This window comes from Fistularia commersonii, chromosome 28 (genome assembly GCF_037954325.1).
Source record: "Fistularia commersonii isolate RoL2024-O1a breed Wild chromosome 28, RoL_Fcom_v1.0, whole genome shotgun sequence".
Taxonomy (NCBI): Eukaryota; Metazoa; Chordata; class Actinopteri; order Syngnathiformes; family Fistulariidae; genus Fistularia; species Fistularia commersonii.
In genome coordinates this window covers 7,051,812-7,078,881 of record NC_141311.1, presented here as the reverse complement: position 1 = coordinate 7,078,881, position 27,070 = coordinate 7,051,812, and the positions used below count along the sequence as shown (strand labels likewise).

General features: G+C 45.0%; 3 protein-coding genes across 3 annotated transcripts; 1 reads left to right on the top strand and 2 right to left on the bottom strand.

Moving 5' to 3' along the window:
- Positions 1 to 4,517: 4,517 nt before the first annotated feature.
- Positions 4,518 to 7,293, bottom strand: fzd2 (frizzled class receptor 2). Its single transcript, XM_086176048.1, has one exon. The coding sequence runs from the start codon at positions 7,058 to 7,060 to the stop codon at positions 5,423 to 5,425; it is 1,638 nt and encodes a 545-aa protein (XP_086032174.1). The 5' UTR covers positions 7,061 to 7,293; the 3' UTR covers positions 4,518 to 5,422.
- Positions 7,294 to 9,677: 2,384 nt separating this feature from the next.
- Positions 9,678 to 25,242, top strand: meioc (meiosis specific with coiled-coil domain). The gene is made up of 7 exons (XM_086176441.1): positions 9,678 to 9,688; positions 9,884 to 9,988; positions 10,117 to 10,876; positions 13,552 to 13,729; positions 14,148 to 14,295; positions 21,255 to 21,340; positions 25,076 to 25,242. The coding sequence occupies exons 1-7, from the start codon at positions 9,678 to 9,680 to the stop codon at positions 25,240 to 25,242; spliced, it is 1,455 nt and encodes a 484-aa protein (XP_086032567.1).
- Positions 15,544 to 17,846, bottom strand: ccdc43 (coiled-coil domain containing 43). Its single transcript, XM_086176049.1, has 5 exons — positions 17,638 to 17,846; positions 17,223 to 17,316; positions 16,589 to 16,724; positions 16,370 to 16,425; positions 15,544 to 16,216 (listed from the first exon to the last, which is right to left on the bottom strand). The coding sequence occupies exons 1-5, from the start codon at positions 17,809 to 17,811 to the stop codon at positions 16,029 to 16,031; spliced, it is 648 nt and encodes a 215-aa protein (XP_086032175.1). The 5' UTR covers positions 17,812 to 17,846; the 3' UTR covers positions 15,544 to 16,028.
- Positions 25,243 to 27,070: the final 1,828 nt, after the last annotated feature.

Genomic DNA, 27,070 nt, shown 5'->3' with positions numbered 1-27,070 from the left:
TCCAAAGAATGACGTTTCCACCTCCATGCTTCACGGTTGAGATGGTGTTCTTGGAGTTGTGCTCATCATTATTCTTCCTCCAAACAAGGCCAGTTTAGACCAAAAAGCTCTATTTTTGTCTCATAACATCACATGACCTTTTTCCATTCCTCCTCTGGATCATCCAGCTGGTCATTGCCAAACTTCAGACGGGCCTGGACATGCACTGGCTTGAGCAGGGGGGACCTTGTGTGCCCTGCAGGATTCGGATCCATGACGGCGTCGTGCGTTACTAATGGTTTTCTTTGAGCCTGTGGTCCCGGCTCTCTTTAGGTCATTGACCAGGTCCATCCATGTAATTCTTGACTGATCCTGCACCTTCCTCATGATCACCGATGCCGCACGAGGTGAGATGTTGCACGGAGCCCCAGACCGAGGGAGATTGACCGTCATCTTGAACTTCTTCCATTTTCTAATACCGTAATTGTGCCAACAGTTGTTGCCTTCTCACCAAGCTGATTGCCTATTGTGCTGAAGCCCATCCCAGCCTTGTGCAGGCCTACAACTTTATCCATGATGATCTTACACAGCTCCCTGGTCTTGACCATAGTGGAGAAGTTGGAGCTTGTTTGCCTGAGTGTCTTGACATGTGTCTGTTATACAGGTAACAAGGTCAAACTGGTGCAGTTAATACAGGTAATGAGTGGAGAACAGGAGGGCGTCCGAAAGAAGATCTAATAGGTCTGTGAGAATTCTTACTGGTTGGTAGATGATCATATACCTATGTCATGCAATAAAATTCAAATTAATTACTTAAAAATCATACAGCGTGTTTTTTTCTGGATTTTTGTTTTAGATTCCATCACTCAGTTGAAGAGTACCTTTGATAAAAATGACAGACCTCTACATGCTTTGCAAGTGGGAAAAGCTGAAAAATCAGCAGTGTATCAAATACTTGTTCTCCCCACTGTACATATATAAATGTATATACATACATATACACACCTCTATACACACACACACATACATACAAATATATTTATGTAAATTAACCAATTATTTTATACTGACAAAGAATACTTCACAATTAAAAGGTGTTGTTTAATAATTATTATTATTGTTTTGTTGTGGTCAGGAGTTGGTGGTCAAGGTGCAACATGGCACCTTTCTAAACAGCTGTTCTAGAACCAAAAGAAGTGCCTTATGGCACCAGTTCTGGTGTTTGGTGTGTCACAGTAGCTTTTAAACGCCAAACACTTGCGCCGTCATTTGCTTCTCGAACCGTCACCCTGAGAGTTTACGAGTGGCTCGGCTGTGTACACACTGCGGTATCAGGATGCACATTAACCATTCCCTCGCCTCCAAACACACTCCTCCCTCCCAATCAAGCCCATTATTATCCCCGGCAGGCTGCAAGCTCCCAAAATATCTGCCAGACAGCTGCTGTCGGCACCTCTGCGCTCAGCAGCTGGAGAAGCTCTGTGTAGTCCTTAACTTCTCTACCCTGATAATAAATACAGCCTGAAGGACGGGGGCCAAGCGAAACCATCTCCACCTTTGCAGAATTAGTCTCTTCCAGTCTGCGGTGTGTGTTTATGTTCCTGTCAATCGCCCCTCCCCCCTCCCACTCCCGAGTGGTCTATGTGAGCAATAAAACCCCAGACAAATGGTGCAGCTTCACCAGTCACCAGAGGTTTTTCGGCCGTTTGTCACGTTTGGATAAGTCTTTAATCGGGGAACAAACTTGAGAGAAGGTTTTTTTTTTTTTTTAACCCTCCCCTCGCAATCTCCCTAAGTGTCGGTACTTTCTCTAGCACCTCCTCGAAGGGCTGGTCAGAATTTCCCGGTTTGGATGTCGGTTTTAAAATCTTCCCTCTCACGTCGACCTGCAGCGCTCCTGCGACCTTCAACAAGCAACGATAGAAGAAGAAAGAACGTGGTGAACTTCCTGTCGAGAGTTCCGGGGCGAGCGGGACAGATAGATGTCGTGCGTGCTCTGGAAAATCTCAGCCGCTCTCCTACGGTTTCGATAATGTATGACTGCAACTAATCCGGAGTTAACCTCCAGAGCAGAGTTCTTCTTGAGTTTGTGCCAGGATTTGATTAGAAGCAGACTTACTACACGTCTGGATTTTTTCTCTTTTCCTTTTTTTTCCCCCCATTTTTCTATTTCCCTCCGTCCTGATTTCCTTTGTTTGCCGTGCCTCGAAACCCCCCTTCGTAAGGCCAGATATAATTTGTATAATAACACCGCTCAGGAAAGCCAAAAAAAAAAAAAGTAAAAGAAAGAGAAAGGAAGCATGCGGCGCATTGACATGAACATGAACGGAAGCTTCGGAGCAAGAGTGAGAACACTGTGCCGCCTTCTTTTTCTTTTTCCACAAATAATATGATCCTGTTCTGTAAGGCTTTCTTCCAATAAGCGCGACATCATAGTATCAACTCCAGAAGCATTCTTCCTGTCTTACCCCTGATCCCTGGCTTGTCCCTTCTTGCCCTCGAGCGAGCAGGAAACGGCTGCATGCGAGATTTAAGATCTAAGTTCGGCGGCGCTGGAGACGGCTGCCAAAGAAAAAAACCCAAAACAAAACAAAACCAAAAAAAACTGGGCACGGACCTACAGTCGGATAATTGGAATATCTCATCTGGAGGGCGACCACCTCGTCACCGACGAAGCCGCGTGCGAAGCGCCGTCGCTGCGTCTGTGGAAAATCCAGGGCGGTTAATGATTTCAATTTCCCCGCGTGCGTACGAGATAAACAGGTAGACAAATCAGCGCGGCTCTTTTGTCATGTAATACCCTTTTCTTTTTTTTTCTCTTTTTTTTTTTGCCAGGCATGAGTCAAATGCTAAGCATCTGATTCCATTTACAGTAGTTGCGATAACCTGGCATCCACGGTTCCAGTTGACATATCGGCTAAATCATAATCAAGCCTCTTCTCATTCAGATTCTCATTGTTTTCCGCTCCCTTTTGATATTTTTTCCTGGAGAGAGACAAAAGTAACCCAATAATGCTGGTTTTCCAGCAAGCCCTCCAAACCCCTCCCTCCCTTTAACCCCAAAAAACAATCTCACTCTCTTTTTACCACCAGCACCCCACCCACACGCTCCTTCCCTTCATTCTCTCGCTCCTCACTCGTTTCTCTGCTTCAGTGCAAAGCCAAACAAGCCAGCCATTAAGTTGAGTTAAGCGCAGGAAGTGGGCCTTCGGGCCAGGCGGCACTGTTTACAAGGAGCTAGTCAGGTTTCAGCGGCGCTTTGAAGTGAGCAGCGCACTGGAGACTGTCTGTCACTAGGCAAAGGCCCAGCGCCGCTCCACTGACTCACTCACATTCCCCCCATTCATCTGAGCGGAGAGGGAAGGAGGACTGAGGCGGGGGCGGGGGCGTACAGGGTAGAATAGATAGAAGTGCAGGTTGATTTATGTACAGTAAATCACGCCCCCCCCCTACCGTTCCCCCCTTCCACTCCCCGCCCTCTTCCCCCACCCTCATCCCACCGAGCATTTGTTCTTACCTTGAAACCATTTTAACTGTCTGTTCTAACTCTTCATCTCTGGCAGGGATTAAAGAAATACAAACACACACATGTCCGATAGGTCAAGAGTAGCGGCGATAGGATACCCCCCGCCCCACAATCCCCAACCTTGTATGTTCATGTCAGAACTACCTCGTGAAATCGTTGGCGCTCAGGAGACTGATATGAAAACAAGCCGTTCCCCAAACCCCCCGATTCCAGCCCAAGGCCTCCTCTGCTCCGAGGCCGGGGGATCGTCTTTCTTCAACACACCCATCGACTTCATGACATCACCACTGAGATGGTTCGATTTCAGCCATGTATGGCTTGGGGGATTCCAGCTTGGCGGTGAGCACCGGGGCGAGCGGGGGGAGCGACACCGAAAGCGAGGCCCTACGACCTGGTTTTTCTTTTTTCTTTTTTTTTTGTTCTTTCTTTAGGCAAACAGACGCGCGGAACGTTTTCACACCTAACCAACGGCCGAGATTTCTCCCGCCAGATGATCCGGCTGTTGACTTTAACCACCCAACAGCAGGAGGGAAAAAACTTTCCCTCTCCTTTTGTTCAGCGCTGGATGAGGAAGTGAGCCTACGTGTGAAGCGGCTCACCATTTGGAGGCGTCCCGTTCGCATTCTTTAACCTCTTCAGATGCGGCGCGGCGAGAAGCTTTCGGGGCACATTCAAAGAAATGTCAAAGGGTGATTAACTGGGCCGCCGTATTCAAAATCGGCCGTTTCCTCGACTCATTTTCATTAGGAATTCCAATAAACTCCTTTGCTGTTGTCTGTTGGTCTGAGGCAACAGGTGTGCGGGTGTGACACCAAAACCCTCGTCCTGCGGGGACGACAGCATGGCGGAGAGAAGCGATTGCAATAATCACATGTAAATCGCGCAGGTGGATTTCCAGGTCTTTCGCAGCGTGTCGACTATAACTTGTTGACTTTTAGGAATCACACCTGTATGAATCCGGAAAAAAAGGGAATCCTAGTATATCTAGTTGAAGTGATGACAAATATCGTGGTCTGATACAAAATAAACATTTATTTATGTTAATTAACACAAAAAAATAATAACGATTTTTTTTATCAGTCAATCCAAACTGAAACACATACTCACTACGCGCGGGCGCCAGAGAAGCCCGTTTCCAAGACATTCCGAACAGCTTTTTCTCACGTTATTTATTTTTTCCCAAACTCCTGCGAGCTTGGAAATGTGTTTTTTTTCTTTTTCTGATGTCAACTTTCACGTTTGTACCGTGTTTTCTTTCGGTTGGAACAGGAGGAGGAGGAGCCACAGTGTAAACCTCTCGGCTATCGTACAACACACTAATATATAGACATTCTTTGTATTCATAAAAAACAGAAAATAAAAAATGACTGATTACCAGCGATTAGCTAAAAAAAAGGGGGGGGGCTAAATCTATATGACGCAGCTTTCTTACAGTGCAAAAGTGAAGCAGGTACATTGGCAGATTAGGAAACATATTTACTTTTTAAATACAAATATATAATTTCATGTTTTTACAAATACTATTTACATTTTCATTTAATGACATGTGAAATGTTTATAGAGAGAATAATCAGCTGTTCTCAATTCCTTACCCCCCCCCGCCCTCCCGTGTTCCTGGCTCCTGGATCATCGTTCTCCCCCAAGATTATATTGGTTTTAAGAAAATAGCCGGAGGGGGAGGAGAGAATTTGAGCACATGGCATCCTTCGCCATGCTTGTTATTTGTTCAGACAGTCAAATAACAAGGTTCATTCCTTGTTTATCCAGCTTGCCCTTTTGTCAAGCCATAACGCTTAGATTGGCAAGCGTGACTGGATCTCCAGCTGAATCAAACACAAATGCCAGGAGAACACAGTGCGACTCTTTGGAACAGGTAACCAAGAACGAATCGGTCCCCTGCTGTTCGCCTGGTTCGGTCTACACCGTGGTCTCGCCGTGTTTGCCGTTCGTCAGCCGCGTGTAGAACTTGTGCCAGGAGTGCAGGGTCTTCCCGGACCAAATCCAGAACCCGGACGTGATGCCCACTATAAGAGTCATCAAATATTTGATCATGTAGACGGTGAAGTCCGGGGTCATGCGTGGCCCCGAGTGCACGGGGCAGGGGATGGCCAGGCTCCGGCAGTTATGGCTGACCCAACTGCGCTCCCAGTGGGGACGGAAGGCCTGCTCGTAGAAGAAGCAGGCGATGACGATGGTGGCCGGCACGGTGTACAGCACGCTGAACACCCCGATCCGCACCATCAGGCGCTCTAGCTTCTCCGTCTTGGTGCCGTCGTGCTTCATGATGGTGCGGATTCGGAACAACGACACGAAGCCGGCCAGCAAAAAAGAGGTGCCGATGAAGAGGTAGATGAAGAGGGGGGCCAAGACGAAGCCTCGCAGGGGGTCCAGGTTGCTGAGGCTGACGAAGCAGACGCCGCTGAGAACGTCTCCCTCGATCTGACCCATGGCCAGGATGCTGATGGTCTTGACGGCCGGCACGGCCCAGGCGGCCAGGTGAAAATACTGCGAGTTGGCCTCGATGGCCTCGTGTCCCCACTTCATCCCCGCCGCCAGGAACCAGGTGAGCGACAGGATGACCCACCAGATGGAGCTGGCCATGCTGAAGAAGTAGAGCATCATGAAGAGGATGGTGCAGCCTTCCTTCTTGGTGCCCTGGACGATGGTCTTGATGCCATCGGGGGCGAAGTTGTCGTTGCACACCACCTTGTCTCCCAAGAAGAAGCCGGCGATGTAGGCGATGGAAACCATGGTGTAACATCCGGACAGGAAGATGATGGGTCTCTCGGGGTATCTGAAGCGCTGCATGTCCACCAAGTAGGTAGTGACCGTGAACAGCGTGGACGCGCAGCAAAGCACGGACCACACCAGGATCCAGATGCGGGAGAAATAAATCTCCTTATCCGTGAAAAACATGTAGCCGCCGCTCCTGGACGGCTCGCAGGGCGCCGCGCAATCCTTCTCCCCCAGGAACTTATAGTTCAGATACGGGGGAACTTTCAGGACGGGCGGGCATCGGAAGGGTTTGTCCGGCGTGGGCCCTCCGGGGAGATACTGGGTCACGGTGACGGGCACCATCGGCGGGACGGTGGCCGCCGTGGAGTCGTTCTGACCCACGCAGATCTGCCCGTCGCCGAGCACCGGGAAGTTCTCGCAGCGCAGGCGGTCCGGCCACTGGAAGCCGAACTTGTTCATGAGAGCCTCGCAGCCCTGCTTGGCCCTCTCGCAGATCGACCTGCAGGGAGGGATGGCCTTCTCCAGAACCGTGCACACGGGCGCGTACATGGAGCACAGGAAGAACTTCAGCTCGGGCGAACACTGCACCTTCACCAGGGGGTAAAACTGGTGCACTTCCAGTCCCGCGTCCTCCTGGTTGTAGTGGCCCACCAAGTTGGGCATGATGGTCTGGTTGTACGCTATGTCCGTGCACAGGGGGATGGAGATCGGCTGGCAAAATCCGTGATCCGGGGTGATTATTCCGCTGTCGCCCTGGTACTGCGCTGCGTTCAGGGGCAGCAGCAAGAGCAGCGCAAACCACGGCCGGTGAAAAACCATCTCGCAAGTTTAACGCCAACAACCGGGAGTCGGGGCAAGTTTGCCGTACACGTCCCGAGCGCGGATCGCCACTTATGTAAGCGTTTTTTTTAGGCGGTTGTATCTGACGACAGCGGAGAGGAGGGGGGAAAAAAAGTGATGTTTCGGGTCCGAACGCCGTCCTCTTTGTGTTTGGTCTCAGCTTTGAACGCAGCTTGCTGACTTTTCTTTTTCCACAACTCACTTTTCTCCCTCCCTACACCCCCCCCCCCGTCGCCGTCAAGTTAGCCGTAACGATAAATACAACATCCGGCACTGACTTTCAAAGTAAAAGCTTCCCGGTTAAACCGAAGTCGCCGTTTCCTCTCCCAACCAAAGCATAGATATTTTCCGACGAGTCTCCGTCACGAAACTCCCATGGCTTAGTCATCCAACACGCTTACTTCATCACTACCGATAATGTTACTATTAACAATAAATCCACATTCTGTGAACAACCTTTACATTCTTTTATCGGCATGTTCAAGAGGACAGTCCAGTGAGTATGTATCGAAGCATATGTCTGGCGTCACATCAAAGTGATTTCACGGTCTACTACACTTTGTACCCTCGCTCCTCACATTTTATTTTATTTTGAAAAACCGAAGAGCCCATTGGCTGTTTTGATATTGTGTTACTTGACAAGGCAACTCGATTGCGTGGCCCAAAACTTCACGCGGTTTCCCGGCTGAGGATGAGGAGGCGGTGGGTCGACTCCCCCACCTAGTGTCCGTGTCGTGTTTGACAGTCAACGCTTTGGTATGTTTGCGGGAATTTGGTAGAAACCACGTAACAACTTGGTAAATTGCCCTTCTTATAAGCGGCACCCTGCATGCGGACGAATGCATTTGTTTCGAATGATCGGAACTGAAGAAGCCTCTCGGATGACGGGGTGAAACGTCTTCAAGTGAAGGATTTCAAGTCCAGTCGCTAAGTCAAGAAGATTTCGTCAAGAATCTCCACAGACATGTGTTTCAAATAAAACTTATTAAGATTGTATTATCTTGTAATACCACAAAGGTCAACATTGGATGGCATCGATAACGATCACATTCATTCTGTCACTCATTCGTCTTATCTGCCGTGTATCCTGCATTATCACAAGATGTTGAAGCGAACGAAACATGTTTGGAAATTATACGAGACAAAAATGACATTTTTGTTTTCTACGCAAAGGCTTTGGTATCAGATAGCAGCTATGGGCTAACAGCGCCCCCCCCCCCCCCCCCCGCCCCCCAATTCCAACATATGTAAACGCAGCTAGCGCGACATTCAGCGGGATCAATAATTTAATTCTTTATTACAAAGTTACAACACATTATTACAGTTTGCACCCCGACACATTTTCTGTTGATGACTCACAAATCATGTGATTTTAACCCGAGGCCTTCGGACACCTGTTCGAGCGAGCGCGGTGAGGGGCGGGGGTGGGGAGGGCAGATGTTGCTATGCGTCCAGATCTTTTGCTGGACCTTAATTGGCCAAAAAATTGAAGCGGTCAAGGCTCGACCAATGGGCGCTCAGTTCGCGAGGTTTACGTGACACGCCGCTAGATCTGGACAAGGACCGGACTCTGTGGGAATCCCACGACGTTCCGTTTTAACCTTGAAAGAAACGGTTACCTTGCGGTAAGGCTGTGTTTCTAGGATTGCGGGCTGTTTTTTGACACTTCGAGGGCATTCCATTTATTGTCATTTACAGCTTGAATAACTTTCAGTTAAGCCCTTTTTAGCACGAGAGACAGCCCCAAACTAGCGTTCTCACTGTTGACCGTTCCCTCCGGCGGCTAACGGCATTCGAATGTCAATGGCTAATGAGCTAGCTGTTAGCTTTGTCGCGGGGCCCCCGCTACAAAAGAGAAACAACAGTTTTTGTATGACTCTGAATCCACGTCAAATGTATACATAGTATTTATGTTTATTACAGAAGCTTTTTATTTCACTAGATCATCAATGGAGTAAAGATCAGCCTGAAGTTCAAGGGATTTCAGAATGGCCCTCACCGGGCAACAGAGCACATTCCAGCGTCAGGTAAACCATTTTTAGTCTGATAGCCATATTAGATTTTTAGCTACTACAGACTGATTTTAAACCCTTTTTTCCAAGTAATTAAAGGTAAGAGAATAAGGTCGTTCATTTTAACTTAATGCCTGCAAACGAGGAATATTCCAACCGGGTTGTCAACCCTCAAGTTTTTGTCAAGCATTGTCTACAAATGCTAGAAATAAAATCTTAATATCTTTAATGGAGCTTAATGTGATGTGTGTTGTTTGTCCTATCAAAACCCTAAACACTCCATCTTTCAAATTAATAATTTTAAACCATCCACAGAGCCCTCCCCATGGCTACTCGAACATTTATTGTTTATTGACAAATGTGTTTTTTATTCTACCCTACAATGAGCCCAAGGAATGTAATATATTTTCTGGTTACTTTCTCCTTCTGTTCAGGCCAGTATGGGTCGTGGAAACAGTGGTAGTGTCGGATTGCCACTTACTTCCACCCCTAGTGTCTCACTGCAGGAACAGGACACACTATTCTGCACATCCTGGACTCACAATGCTCACGACAGTCCCTATGACTGTACCAATTTGGCCCAGATGAAGAGCAGGTACTCTGCTTTACATCCATTCCCAATCACAGTGCAAATATTGTTCTGTAGAATGTGATGTCATTGGAAATATTTTATTTTAACCAAGTTTTGATGTATTATACTTGTTCAACTCTTCATGTGGAAATTACAGCTTTAGTATAACATTAATTCTTTTGAATATAACTTTGAGAACTGACTACCTTCTTATCCAAGGAAACCCACAGACAACACTGATTGTGATGATGAGACAGATCTACAGGGTTTAGTATCAAATATTTTGGATGATGCTGATCCACAGGACTTTTACTACAATGAAGGGTAAACAGAGTTTTAAATATTTTGGGTATCAAACACCGTATTTTGATTAAACATCCATTACCTGTGCCTGAAGAAGGAACATATTTATCATATCTCTTCTATTGTTTTCCAATTCTGAATTTTGCCAGGAACTCACCTACCTGTAACCCCTCTCCAAAAACTCTGCCAGGAGAACTGCTTCAGCACTTTTGGTCAGGGGCTAACTCCCTAAATAGTTGCTCCTTTCAGCCAATGCCTGTCGCTGGTGAGACATACAATGAAGCACAGAGGTTGTCAGCAGAATCTTTGGTCAAGGATGTTGATAAGTTTTCGCAGCAGCTCAATAACCTCGCTACCAATCAACAATGGCCTATTAATTTGCCAAATGGAGACAGGGACAGCTTCACTAGTCATCCTCAGAAGATGCCACCAGGGCTATTACTTCCGCAAATGGGAAACACCTACCTGTCACGGACACAACACAGCAAGAATGCAAATATGTCAGTCGATAGAACTAGAATAAATAGCCAGCCAATGAATAACTTCCATCAAATCAGCGATGTCTTCAGGCCGCAAATCGAGACCAGCAAACAATCCTTCAATCATTACTATGAGGACCAGTACACCAGGAGCAGTGCGAGGCCCGGGAGTAATGACCAGCATGTACCACAAGACATTAACCAACTGGTACGGAGTTTTCAGTCTTTTGGAGCCAATGGACATGATAGTGTAAGTTGTGAGGATTCTGTTGAACAATGGAAAGTTGGAAACCCAGTGTTGTTGAAACATAACACTCCTTCGGTGCATCTCCAAAAACAGCTGGTGGGACAATTCGGGGCGGTGCTGAAGGACAGACACGAAGGAATGAGGAAACAAACACTTAAGCACGATTGTTTTCAAGATCTGCCAGTATTCAGCAGCCAAAACAAAGAACAATTTCGTCAAGCCAAGACAATCGATGCAACTTTTGACTTCCAAAATCCGAGTAAGATTACAATGAACAGACAGAGCACATCTGTCCCCATGAGTTTAAACATGAGCCAGTATTCAAATCATCACTTCAAGCAGAATCAGAAGCAGAATAAGATCAAGCCACATATGTTAGAGGAAAGGAAGGGGATGGAGAACCCTGGTCTATTGGGAGGAGAGTTCTTCACAGGACCCCCAACCATCACTTATAACAGACAGGGAGACAAGAAACAGGCTGTCTTACAAAACTCGCACTCCAACCTCAGAGGGAGTGTGCAGGGATTTGACGGAGAAAATAGCAGGGCCAGTTTGGAGAATATACAACAGTTCAGACCTGCCATGTATCCTGTAAATTACCCAGGGGACTACTCAAGGCTGGCCACTGATTCTTCAAACTTAAACTCCAGACATACATCTCCTGGTTCCTCAGGAAAGAATTCCACTGACATGATGTGCCCCAAAGAGGGCTTGGAATTTAATGCCTTTCTCAGTGACACTGCGGCCCACACACAAGAGAGCAAATATGAAATGGACTCAGATTTGGCAACTCCACAAGTGATGAATCAACGTGGATGTGTGATGGAACTACACCTCTACCTGGACAACTGTTATGAGCAGTGGAAGTGTTTAGAGAAAGAGAGACAAATGGTAAGCGGTCTCTCGCTGAATCTAGTCGGAGGAACTTAATGGGAAAATTTTATGGATGATGTACCAGTAAATTATAAAGAGCCAACAGCCGTATCCCTAATATTTATAGAGAGCACTGGAGATGTCAAAATTATTTAGAGGGAATGAGCTTGGGGCTTGTTTTGTTCAGTTACGGCCCATTCAGCTTCACTGTAGTTGAAGTGACAGTATTTGGCATCAGATATCACACATTCTTAGTGCTAGGTCAGAATGAAAAACGTGTCTTCCGTTGCTTACCCAACTAATCCATTGGTTTGTTTTGAATTTTAATTAAGTTAATCAGATATGAAAGGTTAGCGAAAAAGACTAGAGTTACTGGAAAATCTTTTATTCCTCTGGCAAATGTGAGTAAATACTTAAATACAATGGATCACTACATTTTGAACAATAACAAATTTTAATATGATTTTTGAAGGAAACTATTTATTCTGAATATTTTCTATCACTAGTCCACAAAGAAAATTATATTTCATTTTCATTCATTCATTGTCCAACCTCATATTACGGGCCAGTTGGGTACGTAAACAACATTTTTTGTTTCAAACTTTAGTCTTTACATTGTGGTTTGCATTTTATTCCAGACAGAAAGCATCCTTAGCCCAACATTCCCTGAGAATTGGACAGCAACTGTGACAGACCCCAACTTGCCCAAAATGCCACCAAATCCCACAAAAGTTGACCATCTCATCATTGATCAAATAAGAGAACAAGCAAAGGTGAGGTTTCCTACCCCAAATAAACAGGAGTTTTGTTCCAAAATACTTAACTTGTCAGGACACCTTTATTAGTTCTGTTGGATAAACATTCAGACACAGCCTACCCTATGTCAGATTGAGATATGTATCAAAATTATGAACAGGATAGAGCACATAGAATGAAATGACCAGATCTGTCCTAGGTCTCATTCATATGTGAAAATAACTACAATACAATCTGAATGTGTTTGAATACATCTGTCATCCAAACAGACAGATCAAAACTTTGCAGTCAATGTTGGGTTTTAATCAATATAGTGATTCTGGATTATGACACCATTGAAAGAATTCCTAAGAAGAGTGAAAGCCTGAAGAGAACATGAACTCCACTTATACCTCAGAAAACAGTAACTCGTATTTTGCACACTGTATTCAAGTGTGTGTCCGTTGTAATGTTGCCACCTATTTGTGCATTTCCACAAGGACAAGTTTTTTAAGTTGCTGGGTCTGATGTCAAATGCTTGCGTATTCATGCACGTGTTAAGTAAGTCTGAATTCAGATGTTGGTTATGGTGTTTTCAAAAAGTAGCTGTCGTCCAGCAGCTTACGTGGTGGTATTTCTGTTACATTGTTTTAAGGTACTTTCTGAATCCACACCCTTGAGGTCCCAGATGGGGGCACTGAGCTTTCTGAGAAAAATATAACCAGTCATCACTGCGTGAAACCCAACGGATGTAGTTTTTAATATGTATTATCTTCTTACTCCCATTTCTACTTGGGGAAAAAAACGCAGGCAGTTGGGTCTTTCTAGGGAGTTTCTAAGAGGAGTCAGGACTGTTTGAACTGATCACAGAGATGTTTAGGAGTGGGCTAAACTCTTCACTGTGAAATTCTAGTTTAATTCTGCTGTGACTAATGTCCTAATCTTCGAACTATCGAGACCACTCAGTCAAAGAAGTATCGTGTTGGACTCTGGACTGCAGATTTGATCTGTAACATGCAGAGGAATGATGTCAAATGTGCATTATGTAATAAATAAATAAGTAATGAAAAGTTTCTTGAGCTCACCCCATGGAAAGAACTGGTAAGTGAACCAAACCATTTAGAGCTGACACCTCGAATTAAACGGCCGCCCGCCTTACAGAGCCAAGCTGTGACAGCATCAGCATTCTGAGCCCACAAAACAAAACAAAATCTTATAAATATATATGAAAAGCATTTTGTGTTTTGCAGGTAAAAATCCTTCTTGAGAGAATGGAGTTTCTGCAAGACTCCCCACTACATCCAAACATCCACACCGCACTGCAAAGGCATCAAATCGCCATTTCCACCACCCAGGGAATATGCAAAGAGGAGTTTGGAAACATTTCCAAACATCAGTGGAGGAGAGCTGATTTCACAGAAGACAGAGGTAATGTGTTAGATGTATTTAACCCAATTATTTTGGTTTCAAGCCATTTGGACTAAATGATTTAGCAAGCAGATATTTGAGCTTCACATCGCACATCTACATCTTGTCCTTATCGCCTCACCAGTCCACGTTTGCTCACCGTGGAAGTTCTTCAGTATGTAGAACGATATATTGGGAACTGCATTTATTTCAATTCACTGCCACCGTAATTCAGTTTTAATGCCAACCAAAGTGAGAGGCTGGTGGAGCTGCACTTGGACCACCTCTTTAAGGTTCCCTATATGTTGGCACTTGGTATGTCTCTCAACTGCTGTCATGGATCAAACCAAACTGAATGTACCTCAGAATACCTCCTTTGACATGTAAAAAAGTACTACTTGTTTATGTGTTAACTTTTTTTTAACTGTCTCCTCTTCAGACAACCTGCTGTTGATCACTGCATTGAAGGACCTAACTGACACGACAAAGAGGCTGCGTAAAGCCCTCTGGTGTGCTGCACAGATGACAGGTTCCACACCTGTCATGGACCAAGCTGTCGACGGGGAGGACACACATGCTTATACACAGTCGAGCCCCTCTCCATTACAGGGATACTCTTTTAAACTATGAATGAGAGACCCAACAAGCAGAGGGCAACAAAACCACACCAGAATGATTCAATTCTCTTGGAAAAGATGGTCGTTTACAAAAAAAACGTCATTCTTACCGCATTTCTTGCGCAGGTGTCAGAACTGACATTTTAGATTCGGTACAGCGATCGCTGCGTAAGGGATGGATGCCCGGAACGCCGAAGCTTCTGGCGGCAAACATTTGTGTAGGACTCGCATGAAAATGTCCTTTATCCCGCTGCCTATTTGCTTCATCTTAATTAGTTCAACGTCCAAATCAATGTGAATCTTGTTCAGTCACCACAGTATTTAACAGGTACTATTTATGTAGAAGATTTCAGTGAATTCTTCGATGTTTTACTTATTTATTAGGACAAAATGAGACCTGGATGCTTGGCAGTTCTTAGCAAAACCTAATCATAACTCCAGTGAGTTGAATTGACAATATCCTTAACTGTTCAAATATGCAACCCAAACATACTGCATTCACACACATTCTAAATAATTTGCAATTTGAAGACATTTCAGTTTTACCAAAGGATAATCAAATGTATTAATACAACCTATGATTGATATTTCAACAGATATTTCAGTTTTACCAAAGGATAAAAATCAAATGTATTAATACAACCTATGAGTGGTATGTCAACAGATATTTCCGTTTTACCAAAGGATAATCAAATGTATTAATACAACCTATGATTGATATCTCAACAGATATTTTCAATTTTATACACGACTCCACTGATTCCATGGATGCAGTTTGTCGTTTTAGACCTTAATTCATTTTATAGTTGACTGTAAGTTGAGTAAAATGAACATTCTTAATCCTTTTTTTTTTTTTTTACAAAATGTTCCATTTGTAAATTTTACTTCTCTTTTGCATGAATCCACAATATCTATTTATGAAAAAGTTGTAAATGTTTATTATTTTAGTAACATTTTGATTTTGGAAGTACTTCCATATTTAATCAGTTTTAATTATTGTCAGACATTTTTCTTAAATATTGTTGGAATCATTTAGAAATGCAAGTTAGTGGATAGAGTTTTCATGTTGCTGAGTGAAACAGGATTTTGGAGCTTCAGAGTCAGCAGTTGTCTATCACCGTTCTTCATCCTCATTGTGTTCTGTTCATTTCTGTGTTTACCTTCAACATGTTTGGTCTTGAAGTCAGAATAAAAGAATAAAATCCTCTCAATTGCTTAAGATGTTTTTTATTACTTTAAAAAAAACGTTGAAGCGTGTCCAACATTCAGTCAGTGGTACTCAATGGATTTGAGGTATAACAGATTTAGCACCCCTTTGCTCTCAGCTGCAAAAAAGGTTGATTGTGAAACTAAAGCCAGAGCAGAGTCTTTGCGTGAACTTTGGCATTCAGTTTGTGAATAAAGGAGATGTTGATGCTGAGCGCCGATAGGATGAAACCTGCTGCCAGAAGTGACACGGATCATCTGAAATGCAGCTTTGATCGAACAAGAAGGCCTTTATTGCACCTTTGGATATGTTCTCAGCAATCGGGAACAAATATATGGACTCTTATCACATATGAAGAAGGGAAAAAAAACCCGGAAGGCTTGATGACATGCTCGCATAAGGAAGGTAGGCTTAAAAACAAAAAGGAGGCGATAGTTGTTGGTTCAGCTGTGATGTAGCCAAGTGATCACTCTCAGAAGTGTCCTTTCTCCTGCTCTTATCTTTTACGTTCACCTTTCTGTGTGCGCTTCTTCTCCTTGTCTTTCCTCTCCTGTTTGGCGAGCTTGTCCTTCTCCCTCTGCATCTTGTCCATCTCCTTCTTCTTCTGGGCATCGTCACGGGCCTGATCTCGCTTCTGCTTCTGCCTGGTGAGAACCTCCTCTACGTTGGTGTTGCGAAATAGAGCTGACGCTTCAGGGTTAAGGAGAATAGTATCTTTACTCCGGCATCACGGCTTCAGTGGCACCAACAACCGGGACAGTCTTGGTAAATCTGTATGTTGAACTTTGAAACGGAATTCTTTTAAATGTTCAGCATCTTGAGCCTTGCAAAGGATACATTTCTCATTCCCGGCCATGTTGACTCCACTTGGGGTCTCCTCTTCGTCACCTTCAGTGTTACTGTCAAGGAGCCAGCTGACATTTTCTAAAACCATGAACGGAGCTTCTCAAGCAGGCAGCTGCTGAAAGTCCCCGCAAGAACCTTATTCCGTCAGTTATACCGAAAGGCTGAAAACAATCGGCGTGAGGCAAGCACACTTTGTAAAATCAAGGATATTCCTCTTCGTCCGTGACATTGGCGTACTGAGCGAGAAGGGCTTCTTTCCTCTTCTTGGACTCCTCTGACACCTCCTTCTGCTTCACCACAATCTTAGCCTGTTTCTCAATCATGCTGGCGATGGCTTGGACATCGTCTGAGGGGAGAAGGGAAAGTCCACTGACTTTGGAAGGGCTTCTCAGGGATCTCCGTACAAGATAGTAACACTCCCAATTGACCGAGCCATGACCAAATTCAGTCTAAGAAATTGTAATGCACTTGCTATTGTCTAAAAAAACAAAAAAATTGCTTTTTAAAATAATTTCTTTTCAGATCTATGACCAGCATCAGTAGCATATTAGTGTGAGGTTGTGTTTACATTAGCAGATGTGAGGAAAAGGGCTGTTGCCTTTTGAAATGTAGATTTGGATTATTTTAATAACTGCATACGATTTGTTTGTGGATTTCATTCTAGCTATATATTTTTTTTTTGTGATCAGCAGACTGCGGTCGTGTTTTATTTTATTTATTCTGAACACACTCTGTGTAAATGTTTGAGGAAGAAAGACAAGATTTTTGTTTATTTATGAGGAATCACAGAGTTGTCTGATGATCTGACAGAGGGAACGCGTTGCCGCATAATCTACGGAAATACCGTTTTCGCCGTCGCGTTTGTCCCCGGAGCGTCCGCAGTAGGCGGTCCACTGCTGGATGATCTCCCCGCAGACATCTTCCACGGCGTCCTCGTCCTGAACACACACGACAACACCAACAAGCCATTACACATTAACTGGCTTCCTTCATTCCACCAACACCTGACAATGATACTTTCTACATTATTGCGGCGATAGCATACTAAGTAAGAGAGGACGGGGGTAAAGAGGGGACATATTCAACATTTTAGGTCCGCTGCCGTTTCGTTTGCGGGCCTCGGTGAACAAGTCGTTTTCACGTCTGACGTGTTGATCCAAAAATAAAAACAACGACCTCAGCGCAGTTACTCGTTGCCGCCCTGTGACAAGGCGAGCTGGGACAAAACGAGAAGGCGACATGCCGCCCTGGATATTTACCAGAAAGGCCGATAAAATTCCCTGAAGCGCGTCTTTTTTCTCCTCGTCATTCTCCTCTTCTTGCAGTACACCTAAAATATAGGCACCATACACCTCACAATCCACTTCCAGGGAGTCCAGACGACCGTTTAACCAGTTTCCAAACTCCCCGGCTTCTGTGACGGGCGCCGCCATCTTGGCCCTCTGGGGTCCTCGGCTTGTATTGGGCTGTCCGTGGCACCGCCTGTTTGAAAATAACTACACCACGCGTGTCAATTACTTCAAAATAGAAAAAAGAAAAAAAAAAGAAATAAAAAACATAATTATTCAGATCGATTTTCCAACGATTGCTAAGCTGTTGCCAAGTTACGATGCATGCTTTTACCGGTAGTGCTCTCTCTCTCTTTCTCCACCTTATTTATCTACCCCACCTCGACTGACTTTTAACTGTAACATTATGATTAATACTTTTTATCATTATTGCTGATAATCATCGATAGATCAGATTAGGTACTGGTGTATTTAGGTATTGAGGTCCCTGACTACGCTAAGTATTAGTCCTCATTATTTACCGAGGGGTTTGTAGCCCAGGCTCATTAACAGCTCAAAAGATTAGCCCTATTACATTAACAAAAAGATATTCCTTGTGGAATCCATTGGACTACTTTATGTATAATTAATGAAAAAAAGTGTCCATCATCCAAATGTTCATCCCCAATCCGTTCTGTGCAGTAATTGTCAGCCAAGCCCTCCAGTTATATTTGTCTTGTGAAATATGTATCTTGTTTGTAAAAGCATGGATTAACTAATAAGCCACATAATGTCCTTTTAGCATTTTATTACATTATATGATCATGAATTTCCCAACGGCATTAATCATTAAGAACAGCAATTTTCTTACGCCTGCTTCCCTTTTAAATTTAGGTTCTTTTGAAACGATTTTCAAAGGAACAACAATAAGCATAAAAGAATAAGAGTGGAAAAAGAGATCATTGCATGCAAAGCCTCATACATTCTTCATCTGCACCTGTTTAATGTTATCCTTATAAGGCCTCCTCTACAATAACACGAGTCAATAAAAATATTTGGGCTGGATTAAACATTTTCATCACAACTTTAAGGTGGTTATAATGTGGTCTTCTTATGTTCAGAAACACCAAAACAAAATTCTTGCCCATGGGCCAGATTGGTCTGATCATTTATTATAAAACATGGAAATATATAAAAATTTTGTGATCAGCTCACCTTGTGTTACCTCATGCCTTCAATATCTCCTTTCCGTGCACTTTCCCCATTCATGATCAGTGCATGTGCTGTGCAAAGTAATACCTCAGAACTCAAACACATGTCTTATCTGAAATAATAAATGAAAAGAAAAATGTCTAAAAAAGGACATAGCATAACTTTGTCACATCGCTAGTCAGGCTGGCTTATTCAATTGATTTCATCAGCCAAGATTGGTAATCAGTACAAAGTGCTCAGGACTGGCAGTTAAACAACTTCCCTGGGTCACTGCCACAGATCTCAACGTGCTCAATTCAAAATGACCGTTTGATTGTGCCACGTTTTACAGGAGCACTTGCGCGCTCCCTGACAGGCTTTGAGCACCAGAATCCTGCCAGTGCTAGTCAACCCGAAATGCAGATTCCAACATACTGAGCTATTCTTTTTACAATCACTGGGCAGTTGGCAGCTAAACAGAGGTTGGCAGAACAAAGTCATGATCACAATATGGCGAGCTGCTTAAAAAAGGAAATCCAAGAGGGAAAGGGAAAACTCTAATCATTAATTTTCATGCTTGTGATTATTAAAGGGATTGCCAAGTGTGTGGTTTTCAGAGAGGAACAGTTTTGGATGTGATAATAAGTGTTAGATGTGACTTAGTGAGATCCGTCATCGCTCATATCTCTGCGAGCGGGGGCAGAGGCGTCGCTTTCAGCTCGGAGCCACTGGGTGGAAGTAGAGGACACGGATGGACTCGCTCGCCGCAAAGTCAGAAAATGAGTCTTGGATCTACTTTTGGATTTAGTTGCATGACAGTAATTTGGAGCTTATTTAGGATGTGATTCATGGCAAATTGCTCCATGAGTGTGCATCACCCTCACTTCGTTAAAGTCTAGTTGTAAGCAGAGCTTTGGAGCAGGAAAATGCCCTGCCAGCTGTTTGTTCGTCCTCTTTCATTTGACACTGGCACAAAAGACAACACCTCCCAGCTGTTTGAATATATTAAATAATGATTCCATGAGAACGGCTTGATACTGCTTCCAGAAAGCGATTTTGCATGGGGGTGGAGTGAGGGTGGATGTTATTAGTTAGACTTCCAACCACCCCCCTCCTCCACCCTCAAGCTGTGCTCCTACATACACTTCACACTTCACTTGCCCGGCAGTAATGGAGAGTGAAGCCGCAGTGACGCCACGGGGAACCGACCGTGTGGAAATGCACTCGCTATATTAGTGCATCATCTTCAGCTCCTTAAAGCCCATTCTCTGAAACACACCTGACCTTTTCTGTTTTTGAGCTTTTTCTCATGCTTCCATTAAACATCAAGTTTACTCCAATGACAATGACTCCACTTGAACTACCTTTATGTGTGCAAGGACTCTCCAGGTTCTCCGTCTTCCTTCTACAGTACATAAACAGTCAGTACGTTCAATGAGGACTAAATTATCTGCAGGCATGAACGAGAGAGTGAGAGGTCAGATTCCTTTACAGGTGTCTTGCCTCTCACTCGGTATCAGCTGGGTTTGGCTGCAGTGTATTTAATGCACAATACTATCTGAAAATCTTGAGGGGAGGTGGCCTCACAGCAAGAAGGTCATTGTTCAACTCCAACAGGGGGGCCTTTCCATGTGGAGTTTCCATGTTTTCCCAGTATCTGCACGAGTTTCTTCCAGGTTCTACAGTTTTCCTCCAAAACCAATCAGTAGGTTCATTGTCATGATGTGTGAATGAGGGAGTGAATGGTTGTATGTCTATATATGTGGCTGTGTGATCGACTGGCGACTGGTGAACCCTTCTCTCGCCCAATGACAGCTGGGATAGCGCCCCCTCCAACGTGACTTTCTATGCAGGATAAATGGTATAAACAATGAGTGAATGCATGAAATACTTTAATTTTAGCACTGACGCTGACACTTCTGCTTTATTTGTATATTACTTTAAGTTCTCAAACGTACTCAAAGAATTGCAAAAAAGTACTATTAACCATTAATCTGGAAGATGTAACGAAAACTGTGTCCACACCGCCAAGATAAGCGGAGTATCTTGTGATGAGCTGTCTAATGGAGAGGCTTATTGCTGTGATTCCCTTAATGTCAAAAACCCTGTGCGTTATACTTTTGTCTTGAATCAATTTCATTGTTCGGTACTTTGAGCAACGTCAGGCAACTGGCATTCAATTGCAGTCCGTGCTTTAGCTCAGACATGAAGAAATAGTGGTTCTAAACCATCCATCCATCTATCCATTCATCGTCTGCCGCTTATCCCGCACTCAGCGAGAAGCGGGGTACACCCTGGAGTCAGCCAATCACAGGGCCACATATACATATACACATGTATGAGACAACCTGTCATTCTCTCAGTCATTCAGGGCAATTTTCCCAATTTTTTTCCTGCATGTTTTTGGACTGCGGGAGGAAACCGGAGGGCACCCACGCAGATGCGTCGGGAGAACATGCACACACCTCACAGAGAGGTCCCCTTGTCCAGGGTTCTTCGTCCTGTGAGGCCAAAGCGCTAACCACTGTGCCACCGTGTGGCCCTGATTCCAAACCATTAAACAAAAAAATAAACAAAAAGAAAACAACAACAAAAATCAAGCGGCTATGGATGCAACTGATTCCCCTCTGATTTTTGCCTTATCTTACTGAAACATAAATTACTGAAACAACACCAAATTGAATAATACACAGACTTCATGTTCACTGGCAGCGCAAATGTAGCCCAGGCAACAGAACCTGCAGTTCTGCCAGACTGGGCCGGTTTTGGGCTGAGGGGTTCGGCTTCCACGCTTTATGCCATTGCTTCTCTTAGCACTGCGTAGCTTTAGGATGCCTGTCCTATTTATATTGAGGGGCTGTGGATTGATGCGAAATGACGAGGGCCGCGAGGCTGCTGAGTGGGTGGGCATCCACATGCTCCACTCCACCGGCAACCCTCTCCCTAAACACGCAAACATACATACACACACACACACACACACACACACACACACACACACACACACACACACACACACACACACACACACACACACACACATGCTTGTCTTCCTGTCCCAGTGCCACCAGCCTTGGATAAGCCCTAAAGTCTCGATGTGCAATGTCCTCTCTGTGTCAACATATCCTCTATCCCAGCGTTAATGTGACAGATTATAACCAGAGCCTAGAACAACCAGTCGGAGTAGAGCAATGGAAAACAGCCTGCGTAACAGGCGATTTCCCCTTCTTCTCCGGCGCTTTGACCCATCATCTCTTTGTGGATCCCTGAGAGTTTTAAAATGCTGATTTATTCCGTTGACATCAATCCGTGAAATCAGCTGTAGGTTGTCCAGAGATCCGGATTCACAATTTCCACAAATCATCCAATGGTCCCCCTGCGCGCAATTCTCCTTTTATTGCATCCACAACATCAGAGATATCAAGTCTGTTTTGGTTTAATCCTTTCAGGGGCTTTGGTGGTCCGATCTCAGAGACGGGGTTGTTTGGATGTTGCGCTTTATCTGGGTTGGAGCAAAGATATGTTCTCATAAAGGCGTGGATTTCAGGTGAGCAGAAACAAGCATAGAAAAAGAGACAGTCTTCTTTTGGAAAGATTTGTGTTCCAGATTTATTTCAAGGGCCATGAATCATTAGATACTGACTGCTGTTCCCCCGTCAGACAGATATTGTTGGGAATCAGTATTTGTGATGATTTTGCCATGGCCCAAGCCATGTTACCTCGCTGTACTTTAAAACCGAAAATGATCCACAAAGACCAACAAGTGATGTCTCCTCCGAGGATTTACAAGTTTTTTTTCGACGATTAAGCCAAAGTGGAAGCAGAAGTTGGTTCTTTCAGACGGTAAAAACTGAGCTGACCTTGACCCCGGATCCCAAAATGGGATGGATGAAGAGGAACCCAGTCAAGCATCCGGGCACTGAATGTAGAGTTGCCACCTCAGAATAGTTTCTTAGTTGATTTACAGTGAAATAATAATGTCATTTAAAAGTTCACACCTTGGTTACTTTCAGACGCATTCATCTTTTCTCCTCAAAAACATCACAAGGACACAAATGAATACTTTTGATTGATGTCGGAGTCTAAAAGGAAATCTTGACAAAACACTGAGGGGTATGTTTTATTTTCTCCAACTCGCAACAGTTCGACAAATTCTGTCCCAATCTGAGCTCAGGACGTTCATCCAACTAGTCACCTTATATCTGTCCGGCAAGGTGGTTGTCATCACTTCCGCCTCGTAGCTAGAAAGTCCCTGGTTCGATTTTGACAGGGGACCTTCCGGATTGACGTTTGCATGCTGTCCCTGTGTGTCTGCGTGGGGCTCCACCGGGTTCTCCGGTTTCCTCCCACAGCCTAAAAACATGCAGGAGGAGAATTGCCCGGATGTGTGAATGAAAGAGTGAGTGGTTGCATGTCTCTATTTTTGGGCCCGTGATGGAGAGGTGAGCATCCAGGGTGAACACCGCCTCCCGCCTCAAAGCGGCTTGGAAAGGCTCGAGCCCGCTGCGACTCTGAATGCAGTATAAGCGATATCACCAATGAATGAATGAATGAATGAATATATTTCCAGCTCGCCTTGAATGGAGCCTCAAACACAGTTCCCTCTGTGGAGGGTCTTGGCCCCGCGTGTTTTTTGGCGAACGCACCGAACCTCCAACCCAGCATCGCCGCGGTTGGATGCAGAACCGGCTTGGAAGTCTCCCAATGGAGAGCGAGAAGAAAACGTTGCTTCCCAGCCAGGCGGGAAGTTCCTCCAACTGGCATGGCAGTGTTTGAGCAGTATCTCTTCGGAGGAGAGAAATGTACTCGGGCTGATAGCCGAGGGAATAATCTGGTTATGTGTAATGAGGCCTCTTATTAGTAGTTATGCGTCTATCAGGTTGAGCGTGCTGGTGTTGGACTTCCCACGTTGTTCTCTCAGGAGGCGTAGTGCTTTCACTCCAGCTTTTGCTCATCTAGCTTTTTAGTTTGAATTGTAGGCAATTAAATCCCTGCCATGTGAAAAAGAAGGGACGATGAATATGGAACACTAGCTGGAGAGAAGTCTGCAGAGACCCCTCGTGGAGTTCTGAGGGCTCCGTTCTCCAAATCATTGGGAAGCACAAAGACCATTTGACAGCATTTTTTTTTTCCAACCCTCCCCGTCCCTCACCCGAAGCGTGTGTGACTCCACCGATGGCGGCCCAGAGGTTTTTAAAAATGCGAAGCCCATTCTTTCCAGGTTGGTGAACTTACGTGACCCCTGGCAGAGAGGAGAAACTTTGTGTCGTGGGTTTGGCGCTCTGCCTGGCTGACCATGCCAGCTCTTGCCACTTCGGAGCCACACAGAGGAGTGATGGGAAGGGGACTGAGTGGATGCGTCTAGACAGCCAAGTGGAAGAGGGCAAATATTTAGCCATGCCACATGGGGGAGGGGGGCTCCGGGTCTCTTCCTCCCACTACAATATGCCTCTTAGCCGCAGAATCGGAAGATGTCTCCATCCCGCTCCCTCCGCCGCTTCGCACTCTATATTCAGGGTCACGGATCTCATTTCTTGGATAATATTTCAAGCTTGCCGCAGATGGTGAATTAAATTGAAGACCTGGCGTCATATGGGGTGTAAAGGAGGGATTATCGGGGCATCTCGGGGAGATGATACGAAAACGGAAAAGGGATACTGTACGTTTAGCTGTTCTCGTGCTACGTTCAAGGGTCTTGGTAAATGGTCGCGTGGAATGCTTGCTGAGCTGTGTGTTTACTGAGGGCAGGAAAAAACCCTTACTGTCATCGCTTATCATCCGACGTGACACACCAGTCACCTCATTTTAAAATGAACCGCTATTTTGCTGCGGATGGGTGAATGCAGACCCACCCGCCCCCAACTCCGCACCCTTCGAGGATGAGATTTGACTGATGGAAAAAGGCATTTACAAGCTCCACTGTTTCCACAAATTCTTTGCCAATCCACGCACATTTTCCCGTGGATTTACTCCCTCCCCTCGCCCCACGGACACATTTGAATATGTCTGTAATCAGATGAATCGCTGTCAGATGACTACCTAACAGTGTTTCTCAAATCAGCGTAAATATTGACTCAACCGAAGCCGCACATGACAGTTCAGGGTCACACCATGTTGCCGTCGTGACAAGAATAAACATGCTTCTGTCACCGTCGGAGCAGGATTGGTGACACAAACTAAAATAAAAGTTTCCGACGGGGAGCGTCCGGCGAGGCGCCCTCCGTGCCGGTTCACGCAGATGGTTGGCTGGCGCTGCAGACGGGGGTCCCGGTGTCTTGCCTGCTGATGGGTGAGCCAGGCCCGCTCGGCCGGGGGCCGTCACTCAACCACACGTCAGACAGCGCGGTGCGGCCTCGCACCACCTGCGAGTCCACAGTGTCTATATTTGACTTCCTGGCCTTTTAGTCTGCATCTGTATACGGACCCCCACTACACCTCCATCCCCACTCTAAGGTAAACAAACAGGCAGGTGGAAAAAAAAAACAAAAACACAAGGAATTTCCTGGGAGAATGCGCCAACGCTGCAGGAAACATGAGAAATCTCGAAATACACATCAACATGTCAGAAAATGCGACCATCTGGTAAAAGACAATATCGAAAAAAGAAAAATATAATAGCCCAACAGTAAAATATTGGTAATTGTAATAACATTACAGTGTTTTCTGATGCATTTTCTGAAATGCCAATTTGTGTAACACGCGTTATTTTGCCTTTTTATAAATGTTATTCAGGCTTAAGAAATGATTTTTCAATATTCAACTTTTGGCCCCAGATCTGATCTTTTAATTTGGAGTTAATTAGAAACACTGTTTTTTGGTTCAAAGTTACAAAGCCTAATAACACTCTTTGGCGCTGAAGCTGATTAATCAATAATTCTATCTAGTCACGGCGGAAGTGCCGTGATTTATTACTGATCGCTGATTTACCCGTCAAATAAAACATCAGTCGTTGTTACACAGTGTGAATAAAGAAAAATATACATTCAATAATTATTATATATATGTTAGTAAAAGGTGTGTTTGTCTTATTTTTGCGGGACAGGAGTGCTTCTTTTAAAAAATATGTATAACTAGAACATGATTATGGTCTGTTTATAAGTTGGCTTTTGCTTCTGTAAGTGTCAATCAAAACACAAATAGAGAGGAAAGTGTCAACAGAGCTTGTCTTTTTTTAAAGCTTTAAACAAAATATATGGAAATGGTCTCGACTCATGTGCAGCAAGGCACCAACGGGACCGTCGGAAGTGATTGGGTGTTCTGTGTCTCGCCCAAGAATATGTGACATGTAGACAGGAGGAGCTGAAGATCAAACCTTCACCCTTCCGACTGGACTGACACCCGCGCTGCCAGCTGAGCCACAGCCGCTCCGTATAGTTGAAAAAAATGTTGAACGACATCAATATAAATTGGCTTGATCTGAGTCCATTGTGTGCGCGCCGTTTTTCCCGCCGCTTTCAAACCCCAGCCCCCCCCTCCGGGCCCCGGAGCAGTTTGATTTAAAAAAAAAAATAAATCTGAAACTAAACAGAAAGTGTGTGCAGGCGGTCAGATCCTCGCCCAGCTTTTTTTCCTCTTTCCATAGCTTTTCGACAAACCTCAATGAAAGTGAAGACCAGCAGCAATGCTCACATTCCTTCATTCCACCCTCGCTCGGATGTGAGGCTGCGTTCCGTTACAGTTAATCATCAGAGTGGGCGACGCTAGATTATTATTACCGGCACCGGTTGTGACAGCGTTTATCGCAGAGAGCATCTCCCACCCTCCCTAATTGTCCCCCTCCAGGCCACGGTTACGCGAACCGGTATCGACGGCGAGGCAGTCATCGGGATATCACACTCGAGCTGACGAGTAGAGATTCCAGGGGACGTGTCCCTGCTGATTGGTTGATTTGATATGAGTAGAATGACACTGCGACTGGAACCGATGGGGTATTTATGGTATGGGCGCAGACAGAAAGGCACAAAGTTTTACTGCTTTTGTTTTGTTGGGTCCCCACCTCTCGCCGTCGGGTTGCGTCGGCCGAAGCCAGACCGGTCCGCTCCATGAATAGCTGGCGGGGGAACAAGGTGCCGGAGGTGGAAAGGGCAGCGAAGTTTACGTGTCAAAGAACAAGAGTAGCTGATATCTGTCAGTCTTTACCGGCTTGCGCGAGCGCCAGAGGAAGGCCGAAGGTCAGCCCTGCCAGTCTGAGGTTTTTTGTCGCCCCTCTTCGCTGGGATCAGGTCTGATACCG